Here is a 17,691-nt window from a genome sequence, read left to right on the forward strand (position 1 = left end):
AATACAAAGTTTGATAACATATTTGTGACACTGTCACAATTTCATAGAGACAAGGAAGCCCTCCTAAGTGATCAATGCAAGGAAAGAGAGGAAAACAAAAAATGGGAAGGACTAGAGATCTCAAGAAAATTAGAGATACCAAGGGAACACTTCATGCAGAGATGGGCACAATTAAGGACAGAAATGGTGCAGACATAACAGAAGCAGAAAATATTAAGAAGAGGTGGCAAGACTATACAAAAAAAAAAAAAAAAACTATACAAAAAGATCTTAATGACCCAGATAACCAGAATGGCGTGAGAACTCACCTAGAGCCAGACTTCCTGGAGGGCAAAGTCAAGTGGGACTTAGGAAGCATCACTATGAACAGAGCTGGTGGAAGTGATGGAATTTCAGCTGAACTAATTCAAATCCTAAAAGATGATGCTGTGAAAGTGCTACACTCAATATGCCAGCAAATTTGGAAAACTCAGCAGTGGCCACAGGACTTGAAAAGGTCAGTTTTCATGCCAATCCCAAAGAAAGGCAATGCCAAAGAATGCTTAAACTACCACACTATTGCATTCATCTCATGCTAGCAAAGTCATGCTCAAAATTCTTCAAGGTAGGCGTCAATCATACACGAACTGAAAACTCCCAGATGTTCAAGTTGAATTTAGAAAAAGCAGAGGAACCAGAGGTCAAATTGCCAACATCCACTGGATGGTAGAAAAAGCAAGAGAATTCCAGAAAAACATCTACTTCTGCTTCATTGATTATGCCAAAGCTGTTGACTGTGTGGATCACAACAAACTGTGGACAATTCTTAAAGAGATGGGAATACCAGACCACTTTCCCTGTCTCCTGAGAAACCTGTATGCAGGTCAAGAAGCAACAGTTAGAACCAGACATGGAACAATGGACTGGTTCCAAATTGGGAAAGGAGTAAGTCAAAGCTGTATATTGTCACATCACCTTGCTTATCGCCAGCTGGATGAAGCATAAACTGGAATCAAGATTGCTGGGAGAAATATCAATAGCAACAGATATGCAGATGACACCATCCTTATGGCAGAAAATGAATGGAAACTAAAGAGCCTCTTGATGAAAGTGAAAGAAGAGAGTGAAAGGCTGGCAAAAACTCTACATTCAAAATTAATCATGGCATCCATTCCAATCATTTCATGGGAAATAGATTGGGAAACAATGGAGATAGTGACATACTTTATTTTCTCAGCTGCCAAAATCACTGCAGATGGTGACTGCAGCCATGAAATTAAAAGACGCTTGCTCCTTGAAAGAATAGCTATGACCAACCTAGAGAGCATATTAAAAAGCAGAGACATTACTTTGCCAACAAAGGTCCATCTAGTCAAAGCTATGGTTTTTCCTATAGTCACGTATGGATATGAGAGTTGGACCATAAAGAAAGCTGAGCACTGAATAATTGATGCTTTGGAACTGTGGTGTTAGAGAAAACTCTTGAGAGTCCCTTGGACTTCAAGGAGATCAAACCAGTCAATCCTAAAGGAAATCAGTCCTGAATATTCATTGGAAGGACTGATGCTGAAGCTGAAACTCTAGTACTTTGGCCACTGATGCAAAGAACTGACTCAGTGGAAAAGACCATGATGCTGGGAAAGATTGAAGGCATGAGAAGAAGTGGAGGACAGAAGATGAGGTGGTTGGATTGCATCACCAACTCAAAGGAGATGAGTTTGAACAAGCTCTGGGAGATGGTGATGGACAGCAAAGCCTGGTGTGCTGGAGTCCGTGGGGTTGCAAAGAGTCAAACATGACTGGGCAACTGAATTGAACTGAAGTTTGATAAAATATTTATGACATTGTAGTAAACCAAGTTAATATATCAGTAATTGAAGATACAGAGAAAGGCATTGAGTATTTATCTTAAGCTATACTCATCCCTTGTATTAAGCTCTAGTTAGTGATCTCATTATATTTAAATTTTACAAACAGGGATTGGAAAGCCATTTTTTAAAAATGATTTTGGGGACAGTTAATTTGCTATTAAGCAGCAATATGTTAACCGTGAACTTCCTGATGTTCAAGCTGGTTTTAGAAAAAGCAGAGGAACCAGAGATCAAATTGCCAACATCCGCTGGATCATGGAAAAAGCAAGAGAGTTCCAGAAAACATCTATTTCTGCTTTATTGACTATGCCAAAGCCTTTGACTGTGTGGATCACAATAAACTGTGGAAAATTCTTCAAGAGATGGGAATACCAGACCACCTGACCTGCCTCTTGAGAAATCTGTATGCAGGTCAGGAAGCAACAGTTAGAACTGGACATGAAACTACAGACTGCTTCCAAATAGGAAAAGGAGTACGTCAAGGCTGTATATTGTCACCCTGCTTATTTAACTTATATGCAGAGTACATCATGAGAAATGCTGGGCTGGAAGAAGCACAAGCTGGAATCAAGATTGCCAGGAGAAATATCAATAACCTCAGATATGCAGATGAAACCACCCTAATGGCAGAAAGTGAAGAGGAACTAAAAAGCCTCTTGATGAAAGTGAAAGAGGAGAGTGAAAAAGTTGGCTTACAGCTCAACAAGTAGAAAACAAAGATCATGGCATCTGGTCCCATCACTTCATGGGAAATAGATGGGGAAACAGTGTCAGACTTTATTTTTCTGGGCTCCAAAATCACTGCAGATGGTGACTGCAGCCATGAAATTGAAAGACACTTACTCCTTGGAAGGAAAGTTATGACCAACCTGGATAGCACATTCAAGAGCAGAGACATTACTTTGCCAACAAAGGTCCGTCTAGTCAAGGCTATGGTTTTTCCTGTGGTCATGTATGGATGTGAGAGTTGGACTGTGAAGAAGGCTGAGCGCCGAAGAATTGATGCTTTTGAACTGTGGTGTTGGAGAAGACTTGAGAGTCCTTTGGACTGAAAGGAGAACCAACCAGTCCATTCTGAAGGAGATCAGCCCTGGGATTTCTTTGGAAGGAATGATACTAAAGCTGAAACTCCAGTACTTTGGCCACCTCATGCGAAGAGTTGACTCATTGGAAAAGACTCTGATGCTGGGAGGGATTGGGGGCAGGAGGAGAAGGGGACGACAGAGGATGAGATGGCTGGATGGCATCACTGACTCGATGGACGTGAGTCTGAGTGAACTCCGGGAGTTGGTGATGGACAGGGAGGTCTGGCATACTGTGATTCATGGGGTCGCAAAGAGTCAGACACAACTGAGCGACTGAACTGAACTGAACAGAATAGTTATTTACATTGAAAAGCTTTTAAAATTCAGCAGTTTCCATGAAGCACGAGGACATGGCATGAACATAGGAATAGAAATGGGAGTGGAATGTAAGGAGGACTAGAGTATTTCAGTAGTAGGGATAGTCCTACTCAGAGGGAAAAGTGATGATCTAGTGAGAAATATAGGTCAGTGCCTGAGTTATTGCAGCAGACTCCAAGGTTGCCTTGCCTTTTTCTAATCCCTTCCAATTTTCTTTCCAAAACATATTTATCATGCCAGGTGCTTACCAGAAAACTTCCAACAATGTTTCTTTGTTCTACACAATCTCACCCCTCCCAGACATTCTCCTTGATTCCCCAATTCAAACCCTCTATTTGACAGACTGTTTTTGTCATCATTTCCGAACTGCACAGTATCCTTATCTACCTCAGAATCCATGCAGTCCACACTGTTCTCTCATTTTTCTGACCTTTCATTAAATTTATTGTCTGTATCATTCTTTCCAATCATAAACCCTCATTTAATTTATTGTGTATATATATTTTTTCTCAAGTAGTTTGTAAAATGTCTTGAGGTCAGTTGTTGGGTCTTGCTTTGCTTCGCTATGAAGTCTACATTAGTGATAGCTTATAAGAAGCATCTATTATTTGTTTAGCTGAAATAAAAACTGCCTGACACATTTTGAAGAATTATAAACCTAATCATTTTTATTCTATATTTTTAGTGTTTGGATTAATCGACTCACAAATATTTTGTGATAAACTTGCACAGTTTCTAGTATTACCCTAAGTAAAATTATAGGGTTAGTAGAACTACTTTTTTAGATCTCTTTCCTTTAATGTAAATTTCCCCACCCCTCTGTTCCTTACTTCCAAACTTAGACTAACTTTGCCCTTGCCCATACATTTTTTTTTTTTTTTTTTTCAAAATAACTCTCCTTGTTTCGCCTCCTTAGGGGGATTTATAGTATAGGACCTCAGCCAATCTGGAGCCTTTTTGATGACTCCTGTATCTTTTTTAACACAACAGACTATTCATATTCCCCAAGAAAACTCTTTTGTCCTTTGAAGGATGTACTATATACCAGGCTGACGGGGTCAACTAGTTAACATCCTAAAGTAATCCAGAAGATAGAGAACAAATCAAGAAAATGCCCTAGGTAGTAATTTTTACCTTTCCCCTAAATCACCAGTAGGGCTTCCCTGGTGGCTCAGCAATAAAGAATCTGCCTGCAACATGGGAGACCTGGGTTCCAGCCCTGGACTGAGAAGATCCCCTGGAGGAGGCAGGGCAACCCACTCCAGTATTCTTGCCTAGAGAATCCCATGGACAGAAGAGCCTGGCTGGCTGCAGTCCATAGGGTCGCACAAAGTTGGACACAACTAAAGCGACCAAGCAACAGCAGCAAATCACCAGCATTTTTATGAAAATAAAGTTTTTGGTGAGGATGTTTTTGACCTTGATCAGAAGCATCTTTTAAGGACGATATTTTAAGATCTAAGAGGAAGAAAATGAGCAGTGTTGGAAATTGTTTCCCATGCCTCATCTCATAAAAGGAGTTGCTCCTAATTACTTGTTGAATTCTTGATTACACACCCAGTTTACAAATCTCTGTATATTTATTCAAATCTGCTCATAGAAATATTTCCTCTGCTCTAATTTTATGCATCCTAGTCTAGTGATATTTTTTCTATACCATTTTAATAATAGGATAAAGTCAGTAATAGAATACTTACAGTTTGAGACATACATTTCTTTTCCTGCCTAATAGATGATATTGTTGATGAATCAACAAAAACAAAAAATAGAGAGAGAGAAAGAGAAAGCCACCTTTCTCATATTCAAGAGCTGATTTATTAGCAAAAACATAAAATTTTCTGTCCCATCTTTACCTTATATATAATTGCACCCACCTAAACCACATAATTTAATGAGCTCCTTGTGTTTTATCTTCTTAGGTTAACAAGGCCCAATATTGAAATCATGGGGTAGAAAAATTCAAGTATATGAAATATTTTAAAAGATATTCATTTAAAGTGTATTTACATTTAAACATTGATATAGTTTTACAGAAATTCTGACTAGCTGCTAGGGATCAGCACAAGGGTATTTTATTATTATTATTATTATTAACTTAAACTCAGAAATAAATAGCTTGAAATTCAAATTATTTACCATTTGGGCTTTAAAATCTTGACCCGGCTGAGACACATGTTTAAAAATAGAATTAAATTTTGAATCAGATAATTTAAAATGCCATGAATTGGTTTCAATGACAGTTCAGTTCAAATATTTTAAATAGTTGAATATATCAAATAGGAAAATGCGTACACAATTTCTAACAAAATATTTTGTTACTGAGTTGGAAATGGAAAATCACATTTGGAATTTATTATTAATCTTATATAATTAATATAGCAATCTTATTAATAACAAATTCACAGATAATGTAACCATAGTAACTATCAGAGAGGTAACTGAAGCGAGGAATGTGTGTAGAAGGGACAGTGATAAACCCAATGGAAGTGGTGGGGATAAGCGATGAGAGAGTTTGGGAAAATTCTGGTTTCTTACCTTCTTTAAAAAAAAAAAAGCGAACAGCAAGCACTGGATCATTTGTTCATAAATTAGATAACATTTGGTATAAAGGACTCTCTTGAGAATAGGCATATGTGATGGGTTGTTTAAAAAAAAAAAGCTGGAAATAAAGTCTGTATGCTTCTCCAAATCAAACTCAAACTTTGGTGGATAAGTTGGACTGGAAACTCTTAAGAACATTGTTTCTTGGGACATTTCCAGTATATCCCATTTTTAGTCAAGATAGAAAAAAATTCACTGTGAAAGTATTCATAGCATTTTATGTGAAACCATGAAAATATAAAAGTTTTATTTGTTTTTCCAATGAAAAATTTTGAAATCTGCAAATCTTAATTTTTGGCTGAATTTCACGAAAGAAACTAGGTAGTCACAGGTAAACTTAATCTGGCTTACTGAAATACAGTTGTGTTTTTTTTTTTTTTAATAATATGAATTGCTCTCCTATGCACTATTTCTGTAGGCGTTTCTGTACTTTATCAGTAGTATATTTTTTGTTACTTTAATATTCATGTGTGCTTATAATGTCTTTAAGATATCAAAACCCTCACACGTACATACACACCCTCAGTGTGATTACTTACACACTTTTGATGCTCAAAGAGTGTGACACAGACAGCCCTGAAGTTTCCATGGGTTAAATTGCTTGAGATAATATATGGTATGAGACACACCTGCAAGAGGATATTTTCCTAACAATTGGCTTCAGTTACATCTTTAAAAAATGCCCAATTGCAGAATGTCAATCTGTCTGACAGTGTAAATCTCCTTAAAGCAATTTAATTCAGATTTAAAAAGATAACCAGGGCTTATACAGCAGAATGAGGGATCTGTTTCAAATCCATCACATTAACATTATCAGTAACCCACTATGACCCATGATTGAGTAGTTTTAATTAAGTTCAGTTAGAGTGTGTGGGGGAGGGGTGCTTCATTTAATTCTTCATTAATAGTTAAAGTGAATATTATAAATATCTCTATAACTTTTGTTGCTCGAACATCTTTCTTTTTTATTGGATTTATTGTTTTCCATGCTATAGAGCAATGCCATTTGGGGAACTCCAGTTCCCAGGAGCTTTAAGGCTACCCCACTTCCAGCACTATAAAACAGAGGCCTGCTGTTTTAATCACGCCTCTCTCTCTTTCAATGTTGTTTGCGCCCTGGTACAACCCATCTGCCTTGAATCTAGTGCTCCGCTGGGGCTGCACACATCTGCCAGCCAGACTACCTTCGTACACAATTACTCAATCCACCGTAAGGCTCTTTAATAGGAAACAAGTGTGACAACGGCAAGCCTCTTTTTTTTTTTTTTCCTTCTGCCTCTTAAACCACAGAGTCAAATAGCTCTAATAGAGATGAAGCTTGATAGATCCGCCCAGGTGTAGGTGAAATGGTAGAGCCTCAGGGGTAATAGATGCTGTGCTCTCGGGCTGAAGTTTAGCACTTTGTCCTGACCGGCTCTCAGGCAGCAGCGCGATGGGCTGCTCCTTGTACAGTTACAAAGTCAACATGCTTCTCGCCGCTCACGTTTATGCCTAATCCGGAGGGCAACCTGGAGCTAGGTAAGGATCGGCAGAACCACCCTTTCATTTCAGCGTGCGGACAAAGGACAGCAAATGAAGTAAGTGGAAAATTTATCTTTCCTTCTTTTATTTGGGAATTAATTAGGGATGTTTACTCTCAGGGAATCCTCTGAAGACTGTGCAAAAGTGAACTAGCAAAAAAACCTGTGTTGATAACCCTGTGGATTTCCTCCGGTTTCATTTTCCAACAGTGCCTTGGCACTGTCACTGAAGCTTAGACTCCGAAGTAACTTCCTCATTCAGAAAGTCTTGGAACTGAAATGTGGTGCTAATCATATTGCTAATTCAATCCTGTAACCTAGCATACTACCCTCTCTTTCTGGATGAAATGTCCTTTATTGCTGTCAAATGATGATGGGCAAGTGCTTTGTCATAGTTCTAAGAATAGGAAAGTAATTATTTAAGAAGGCACATACTCTTCTTGAAGATGGATTTCAACTTTTACACATAGCTATTCGGTTACATCACTAATCAAACATTAATGGGAGAAATATGCTTGTAATTTTTCTTAAATGCATTCTATAGCTCGGTCCCTTACCAAAGAAGTGATCTTAAAAATTCTAAAAACAGTATTAAGCTGTAGCAGCCATGACAATGATAATGAATTTTTAAAACAAAACAAAACAAAAGGTCATTTGTCTAATAGCATAAGAAAAGATATTAAAACCAGATGTGGCAAATCTCAACTTTGACTTTTTCGTCTTTTGTGCGTGGTTTCAAGCAGCCTTCACATTGAGTTTACTTTGCATTTACAACTTTAGATTCACCATTAAACTATGTTTGAACTTGAAATTCAGATTTGATCTAAGTACAGCCCTGTTCCTTGAGCCTCCTACTCCAAGTTTTACTTGGCTATGGGGAGTCTTTTTACTACTATACCATATATCCTGAATTGTGTTAACAAGCTAACTGTGGTGGACCTTTCAGGTGGAATGTCAACCAATGTGAAAGAATGTGTTTGCTGTTCATATGTATGATGTTCCATGTAGGAAATAAGCACATGGGACATATGCCCTGACAAAGATTCCAGTTATGATTCCCAAATTCAGTCCATCAAATATTGCACAAAGATGATCATATTAAAAGAGGATACAATAAAAACTCTCAGCACATCGTATCTATTTGTAGCCTTTTGAGGTTTTATCTTGTTTTCTTAATTTAGGCATTTTTTATTTAAAAAATTTGTCTGGAATGCATTGTCATCCCAAAAGACATTTCACATACATAAGGTACATGGACAAGTGAAACTAGATAAAACATTGTTGCATTGTTTAAATAATTCCCCACTGGCTGCTGTTTTGTTTTTGTTTTCTAACTATTATAGATGGACATCATAAAATTGATGGTTTAAAAGCCATGACGGTAGAATCCTGATGACTCCTTTGTGTATTTTCAGAAATGATTTAGCTTGGATAAAGTTGCTGCTATGAAAGGTTTAATTAATTACCAATAGTTAAATATATTTCTTTAACAATTGCATTTGACATTACTGATGGTGGAGTAAATGCAGTTAAAAGTCATTCTTCATGAAATACTTTAACCGACAATTGTTGGCATTGAATAGCGGTCAATGTCTACCCCCTACAGGGAGAGAATCTAATTTCACTGTGCCTTCGCCAGAACATGAATACCACAGAGTACAGTTCGCACATGTGAATGCTGTAACCGTGTCAATGACTCCAACAAGTGCCCCTTAATGAAAGGTCAGCTGTGTGATTAATAGGAAGCCAGTTTGAATGGCTGGACCTCACTTCAGCACTGCATTTAGATTTGTTTCTTCTTGATTTACTTCACTTGCTTTTCAAAGTGTAATAAAAATCAAGTGGAACTATACCACACTTTTTAAAAACTTCATAAAAGTGAAAGTGAAGTTGCTCAGTCGTGTCCGACTCTTTGCAACCCTGTGGACTGTAGCACACCAGGCTCCTCCTTCCATGGGATTCTCCAGGCAAGAATACTGGAGTGGGTTGCCATTTCCTTCTCCAGGGGATCTTTCTGACCCAGGGATTGAACCCAGGTCTCCCACAGTGCAGGCAGACGCTTTAACATCTGAGCCACCAGGGAAGCCTTCATAGTTGATATTATATGATAGCAACACAATGGTTAGTATCTTTAGTTCATATAAAAAATAATAATTAAATGAAAAAGTCAGTCAAACCAATTATTGAGGGCATAGGATGATGAATGAGAATTTTATTCATTAAATAGAATATATAACCTTTGCTTCAATTTCAGTTAATTTAATAAACTTTAAGAGGCACTCTGGGGGTGAAGATGAAGTGACAGAGGAGTTTGATATTTTTACCTAAGATTTATTATGTTTCAGTGCTAACTATATGTTAGAAAGTGAATTATAAATGCGTCACTTCTGCTGATAATTTTATGTCACCAATAGTGAAATTTATTGAAGACGATAGCTAAATGGCAGAAAAGGCAATGGCACCCCACTCCAGTACTCTTGCCTGGAAAATCCCATAGATGGAGGAGCCTGGTAGGCTGCAGTCCATGGGGTCCCTGAGGGTTGGACACGACTGAGCAACTTCACTTTCACTTTTCACTTGCAAGCATTGGAGAAGGAAATGGCAACCCACTCCAGCCTTCTTGCCTGGAGAATCCCAGGGACGGGGGAGCCTGGTGGGCTGCGGTCTATGGGGTCACACAGAGTCGGACACGACTGAAGCGACAGCAGCAGCAGCAGTAGTAGTATAGCTAAATGGAATTGAAGATGGTATAAACCTAGTGACATCCTCAGAGAAGTAATTTAGTCATCTAAAGCTTATAATGGTGGCTTAGTTATAACTATTCCAATTAAAATTTGTGCTAGAAAGCATTATGGTTAAGTCCAATTTTTTAAAAAGCTTTTAAAGGGAACTGTGTTTTGCTAATAAATACCATGTTAAAATTTGTGAATTCACAAATTAGATGGTCCTTAAATAAGGACCATTTCTTTTCATTTAACTATGTGTTTTGTGTCCCTGTGGCTTTATCTGAGCATGTTTTCAAGTAAGATTGTAATGAGTAATTAAGTAATACAAATAATGTAAGTATATATAGATATATATTAGATGTGAAAATTCTATATGTTTGGAGGAAATTTTTTAGCAATCATAGGAATATATCAACTTATTCTAAGGGATATTCTCTTTTAAATAACTTTTTTTAACCTTAAATCAGCAATTACAGGATTTAATAACTCCATTTTCACTCATAATAAAGGAACTATATTACATATCAAGGCAGAAATTGTAGGAAAAAATACAGTCCAATTTCAATGATCAATCAAGGAGGAAACAGTGTAGTTGACTTTATAATGGATACAGTACATCCTAGATGTCCTCCTGCCTTATCAATGACAGCAGCTGTATCTTCCAGATACTGTTCTATTCAGGGTTCTATTTTTTGCTCTGAATTGGAAGCCACCTACTTCCAGATAGGGTTCTAATGAATAACATGAGTTAGGGATTCCTCAAGGAACCAGACACTGTTTTGAGCATTTTTTGCACATTATTTATTTAGTTCTTAGAGCGTACCAAAGCAGGTAGTTTCTATTCATGTTTATAAATATAAAAATAGAGTGGTTTAAGGACTTGGCCAGTGTCACACAGCTAATAGGTAGTGGAACTTGGGCTCAAATTAACTTCCTCCAAGGACAAATATCTCCTCCAACCACTGGACTTTACTTCTTCTCTAAAAAGTGACTTCATTTTCAGTACAGCTGATTTCATCTCTGATCACTTTAAAAGGACTGCTCAATGAAAGGGATTTATAAATGGAAATAACATCCAGTCAAACAATTTAAATAATTAAATGCCAATAAACATGACCTCACTTCAAGTTACATCACTCATTCAGCACTTATAGATGCTACTACTTGTCATAGTTTTTTATTATAGGTAAAGAAGGAGTTGCATTTAACCCTAGACATTTGGGGAAGAACTGATCCATTCACTCTTACTCAGTTGCCAAATTTCCATTCCTATTAATACTGAGTCTCTGAGAAGAGTCTGTTTCCTGAGGGTATTTCCAATCACTGTTTCCAACCACTGTTGACTTTCAGAGGTGACTCTAATCACAGGGACCTCCCAAAGAGAGTCACCAAAACACATTCCCCCCTCCAAAGCACTGAAAAATAGCAGCTCTAAGTTACTTACCCTCAGAGATTTTTAGGCCTCAGTTATTCAATAGGAACACCTGGATATTTATTTTTCTTTTTAAAGATAAAATGCTAATTGGATTTTTTCTTATCTGTGGAGAGATATATATATATATATGTATATATATATATATTTGTCATGAGAACACAGCCTGGAAAGCACATATCTGAAAATTTTCACTTCATATACAGATTTTCCAAGGGCCTGCATCTGTGGTTTCTCTATCAGCAAAACACTTTCTCCCTAAGATAGACATTCATCAGTATGATTGAGAGTACTTTGTAGAGAGATCAAAACTAAAATATTTTTGATAAAAATGCTCTATTTCATAACAAAACTTGTATCGTTATAGACTTATGTATTCACTCCCTGATAAAATCAGAATATTCAGTTTAAAAGGATTTTTTCAAGTCCGTATTATTAAATTTTTAAACCAAACATTAGTTTCTTTTATAAACACAAGTAGATTTAGGCAAGGCAAATGAAATGAACATGAGGAAATGCCTTTAAAATGTTAACAACCTCTGCCCATTTTTTTCTGAAAAAGTAGGTAGATATGTTACTATAATTCTAACATATCCTTTTGGTTTTGATGAAAGGTATTTGAAAAAGATTCTTAAATATGATTGGCATATATAAAACCATAGACTATTATATAAAAGAAAAAGAAAAACATCTTTTTTTTTTTCAAATTAATCTTAAGATCTTAGAAAAATTAATCCACGGTGACAAGATCTGAAAGTTCTAAATACCTTGAGGATTAATGATTACTTAAAAAACACTAGTCAAAGACTTCTTCTGTCATTATCATTACTCAAAGAAATCAACAGCCTAGCTCCTTGAAGTTAATCTGATCCTCATAAATCCTTTTTGAATTATCCAGAAGCTGCTTTTATTTGTAGACTCAGCTTGAGTGGGAAAGCCTTCCTTTCCCCTATCCCAACTCTTTACTTGACCCATTCCCAACCTTCCTCTAGGGCACCAGTTCACAATTATTTCTGATGCTGAGTATTACTGGTTCATGTTCTAGGAAATATTAGAAATACTTAGGTCATACTTTGTGCTGGTGGACAGTTCCACCTATATCTGGTGGTTGGCTATTGTTCAGTTACTCAGTCATGCCCAGTACTTTGCGACCCTATGGACTGCAGCATGCTAGGCTTCCCTGTCCTTCACCATCCCCTGGAGTTTGCTCAAATTCACGTTCATTGAGTTGGTGATGCCATCAAACCATCTCATCCCCTTTTGTCCCCTTCTCCTCCTTCCTTCAATCTTTCCCAGCATCAGGGTCTTTTCCAATGAGTTGGCTCTTCGCATCAGGTGGCCAAAGTTTTGGAACTTCATCAGAATCAGTCCCTCCAATAAATGTTTAGGATTGATTTCCTTTAGGTGGTGGTTGGCCATCTCTACTCACTTCCCCAGCTTCATACATCCTGAATCCCAAGACAGCAATCAACTACAACTCAACTCATGATCCTCCCTTTTCTATGAAGGGTTCTCATTCCTAGTTTTCCTACACCTTTCAGACTCCTGGCCACCTTGTTTCTATTTCTGTAGCCAATATCCAAGAGTTCTTGGTTTCTGTTCCTGCTTAGCAATACATATTCTCTTCATTTTAGGCCCATTGAAACCTGTAACCTATTTTGAGCAGGACACGAATTTTTCATTTTGTAATAAAGTACTATTTATCATAGCTCTGTGTTTAAAGTATGTTTTGTTAAAATATTTTAAGTATGTTAAAGCTCTGTCTGTAGGCTTCCTGATAGGCTTATGTTTAAAGTAAAAGTTGCAGGTGTGACTAACTCAAGAATTCAGAGACATCTAATTAGCAGACAACTTCATTTTGTTTTATTCCTTAATATTGTACATTCAAACCTGGATGAATAGCAGAAAGAGATGATTAGTTTTCTATTGGTATTACTATTAGAAGTTTGAGGTTTTTGACTCTGTTTCTGGCCAGATGTGCTGATATGCTTAAATTTTACATGCTAGATAATCATTTTCCCAATAAATAGTATTTTCAATCATTCTAGAGTTTATTTCCCTAGATTAAACCTATGCTATTAATTGTATGTATACATTTTAGCATTTTAATTACACTTGACTCAATTATAAATTTAAAATTCTGCATAAGTGGGTCACTGAATGTGAAGGAAAACACTGGGGTGAGATACTGTTTTTGACAATTTGTAGTTCATTTTCCAAATGTGGAGAATGTGCATGATGTGACATTTTGGTGATTTACATGTGGAAGAATTTTGCAAAGTTCTTTGTAAAGTTTCCAGGAAGAATTTTGAAATTTTATCATATGACAAAAACATATGAAAAGGCACAAATCATATATATGAGGCTTCACACAAGACTACCAGGCTTTTAAAAGGATTTTGTATGTAGTGCAGCACTGTATGTTTGATGTAATTTTTATATCACAGAAAGCTTAATATTTATCTTCTCCCTTAGATTAAAATATATTTCAATGATGTTTAATCAGAAAACTTGTATCTGAATCTGAGTTACACTTAACAGTAAGTTTAAATAAATAACTATTTCCTGGGCCAAACAACAAGCCTTCTCAAACCTTTTCCCAAATTGTAAATTTAATGAAGAATTCATATTCGATTATTGTCATTTCTTAATGTGTCCCTTCCTTGCCCAATTTTGAATAATTTAAGTAATGAAAGAAACTAATACAATTATGTAAAATTTAAAAATAAAATAAAATTAAAAAAAAATAAATAAAAAAAGAAAGTAGATAATTGAAAAAAGTGCTTACAATTGAAGATGGCTCATTTTTACCATGGGCAAAATTTTTCTAGTGATTCTAATTTTTATCAGAAGAATAGAGCTAAACAGTTCATAAAAGATCAAATTGTCATGAAAAAGGGGAAAGCATGTTGTTAGTCCTTTATCCACAGGTAGATAACATGAAGTTTGAGATTAATTTAAGGATCGTATGTGTGCTCAGTTGCTCAGTCATTTCCAACTCTTTGTGACCCCATGAATTGTAACTCACCAGACTCCTCTGTTCATGGAATTTTCCAGGCGAGAATCCTGGAACTGTTTGACATTTCCTACTCCAAGGTATCTTCCCAAAAAGGCATAGACCCTGGGTCTCTTGTATCTTCCTGCATTGGTAGGTGGATTCTTTATCACTTTGCCACCCGGGAAGTCCCCCGTTTAAGGGGTAGTATTGCATACGTCCATCCTGTCTACAAAAGCATACCTCACTTTATGGTTTCAGTTATTGCAGAGACCTGCTGTCTTTTGTTGTTTTGGTTTTGTTTCTAAAACATTTTAAGCATTTCTGCCTTCTCTGTAAACTTTAAAAACCATACACACATATACACCAACCAATTTTGAAGGGTTGAAAAAGGTCTAGATTCATTAATTAAAATATCTGAGGAATTTTTGTGTCCTTTATATTTGACTAAATTAGGTAAAGACTATACTTTAATGGACTAAAACTCAGAGTCAATTATATAGCTGCTTAATATAAACAAGGCTTTATATAAGATAGGCATAGAATTGCTTCCAGAGCTCACTATACTATAATAGTTTTGGAGAAACACTTTGACATGGGAAGAGGCTAATAGCGCCCATCATGGCACATCAGCTGTGGCCACAGTCTTAACGTTATATGTGACCACACATGAGGTAAGCATGCCTTTGGGGAAGGATGTGAAGTGGCAGGAAGGAAGCAGTGTAACGAGCAGATGATATCTTTTGAGTTCCTACAACATAATCATTAGCATTTAAGAATTAACTCCAGCTATTTTTATCTGAAAGGACTATGGGTTGGGCAGTTTTAGAGCATCTTGAGTACTTTTATTACTGTGGTTGTCAGTGTTAATTACTGGATTTTAAAAGTACTACTAAGAAGTTTAAATAGATACTTAAGTAAATGAATGCTAAGAGACTATATGCAATTCAGGTTGAATCCATTAGTTTACTGTTTAGGAACAGATATTAACTATACAGTTATTATAAAATGTGTGCACATTGTCTTATAATGTGCAGAGAATTTACCAAAAGTTCGTAGGTTTTACTTGCCATAAGTTCAAATTAACAGTATGACCATGGTCATGTTATTTAATTACACTACCTCAATATTTTCAACTGTAAAACAAAAAGTTTGAAATAGATGATGTATATAGTTTCTTTTATGACTAATTTTTTAAAATGTTTATATATTACTTCATTTATGATATTTAACATTAATCAATAGTAGTACATAAAACATAATTTAACAGTAAACATTTTGTTAAAAAATTATTCTTACAAAGATATATGTTGATTTTTAAAATTTATTTTTATGATACATTTTAAATGACTTAGTCAATCTTGACTGAATTAATAAAGTCTTGAGTAATTAAATATCCTCAAGTTACTTGAATGTTAAAAAAATGAGGTCATTGATTCAGTTAATTTTGCTAGCTAGCTTCTGTTAAGTGCTCATCATGAATTAAGGAATTCAAATGCATTTCTTAGACTTTAAATAGATGATAATTTGGCTTTTTTCTATTAAAGATAATTTTTTATTCTGTCAAGCCATAGACATAATCAAATGGAGGTGGTAAAATGTAATTAGCTGAAAATAGTGAACTTAATTTATCTTATATTATGTATAATAAGAAAAAAAACATGAAACCATATTAAGGATGCTATTTCTTAAAGAAATATGAAAATGTATTATAATTATATCATATTCCTTTTTGAAATCAAAACTATAAATCTTTAGAAAATTTCTCAGATGTGTACAGAATTTGTTACATATTTTTTCTATTCATTGCATTTTTTATTTGAAATATTAAGTTTTAATATCAACTCTCTTAATTTGGGGCTTCAAAATCTTCAGATTTCCAGTTTCTGCAGAACCTGAACTTGTGCCCAAAGCACAGTTTTCAGTTCAACAATCTCTGTACTCCAAAATAGCCTTTATTCTTTGGCTAGCTATCATTATTCATTGTTGTCCTCCTCCTGGTAACTCCTAAATCAAAGCACTCATTCCATTGGTGTAGTAATGACAGCTAGCCAATTTACACAGACACAGCAGATTGAAAATACAGTTTGGATACCTTTAATTAATAAAATTTCACCCTTTCCGAGGTGTTTACATTTTATTAAAAGCTTGGCTCTAATTCAAAAAGGGTCTCTAATGTCTTAGCTTCAGAAAAATTCACAAATTCTTGAATTTCAGGACAAGGGCTGAGCACCCTTCCATTCCACCTCTGAGTGACCTTCTGCCTCAGGCAGGCCCTGACCCAGGAAGCTGTTTCCTGACCAAAACCCCCACTATCAGGAGATCAAGATCTGCTATAATTCAGTGTCAGTTTTTGGTTCTCCTTTACTTTTGTCTGATTTAAGCTCACACCCTAAACATTTTGGGGCTTCCCTGGTGGCTAAGTCAGTAGAGAATCTGCCTGCAATGCAGGAGACCCAGGTTCAATCTCTGGATTGGGAAAATCCCCTGGAGAAGAGAATGGCTACCCACTCCAGTATTCTTGCCTGGAGAAGTCCATGGATGGAGGAGTCTGGCAGGCTATAATCCATGGGGTCACAAAGAGTTGGAGATGACAGAGTGACTAACACGTTCTAAAATTCTGAAATTAACCAAGGGGGAAGAAACTTATTGAATGAAAATATTCTTTAAGAGAAATCTTCAAATTTACTTTTAATGACTATGCATATGTAAGAGTCTATTTTTCACCTTCTCTACCATTCCAAGGGTTCCTCCTTAGCCCCTAACCCCCACATTCTCCATCCCTAGCATATATTTCAAAATCAGTTGGAAATACAGGGGGAGTGAAAAAAAATTAAAGAAATACAATATACTCTGACTGAATGTTGCTAATTGAGTGAAAGTGAGGCTGCTCAATGTTGCCAGTGGCTACTGCGGAGATGAACATTAATCTTGTTTTAGTAAACTTCATTTATGTAATTAATCATGTTGTCATTCAGAGGTTAGTGATGGAGTTTGCCTTGGATAACTGCCGGATACTTCAGAGCCTTACACTAGCCTAAACTTTTCAGATGTGCCTCATCTAAGTAAGTTTAAATAGAAATCGAAGTTAGTGTGCTGAAGTTATTGTCTCTAGTCATTTTTGTTGTTATTGCTGTCTTGCTTTAAACCGATCTTGAGAGTTT

General features: G+C 36.1%; 1 protein-coding gene across 8 annotated transcripts in view; it reads left to right on the forward strand.

Annotated features, from left to right (window-relative positions):
* The first annotated feature begins 5,844 nt into the window (after nt 1–5,844).
* Nucleotides 5,845–17,691, forward strand: part of SEMA3A (semaphorin 3A) — a 560,896-nt gene continuing 549,049 nt past the window's right edge. For 7 of the 8 annotated variants that reach the window (XM_055590101.1, XM_055590100.1, XM_055590098.1 and 4 more), the window contains exon 1: nt 5,845–7,431. Coding sequence is in view for 1 of the 8 variants with exons in the window: in XM_055590097.1 (XP_055446072.1) it covers nt 7,342–7,431 (90 nt within the window). In the remaining 7 variants the exon portion in view is untranslated. The remainder of the gene's footprint in view (nt 7,432–17,691) is intronic. The other variant, XM_055590102.1, reaches the window with a different exon arrangement.

This window comes from Bubalus kerabau, chromosome 8 (assembly GCF_029407905.1).
Source record: "Bubalus kerabau isolate K-KA32 ecotype Philippines breed swamp buffalo chromosome 8, PCC_UOA_SB_1v2, whole genome shotgun sequence".
Lineage (NCBI taxonomy): Eukaryota > Metazoa > Chordata > Mammalia > Artiodactyla > Bovidae > Bubalus > Bubalus kerabau.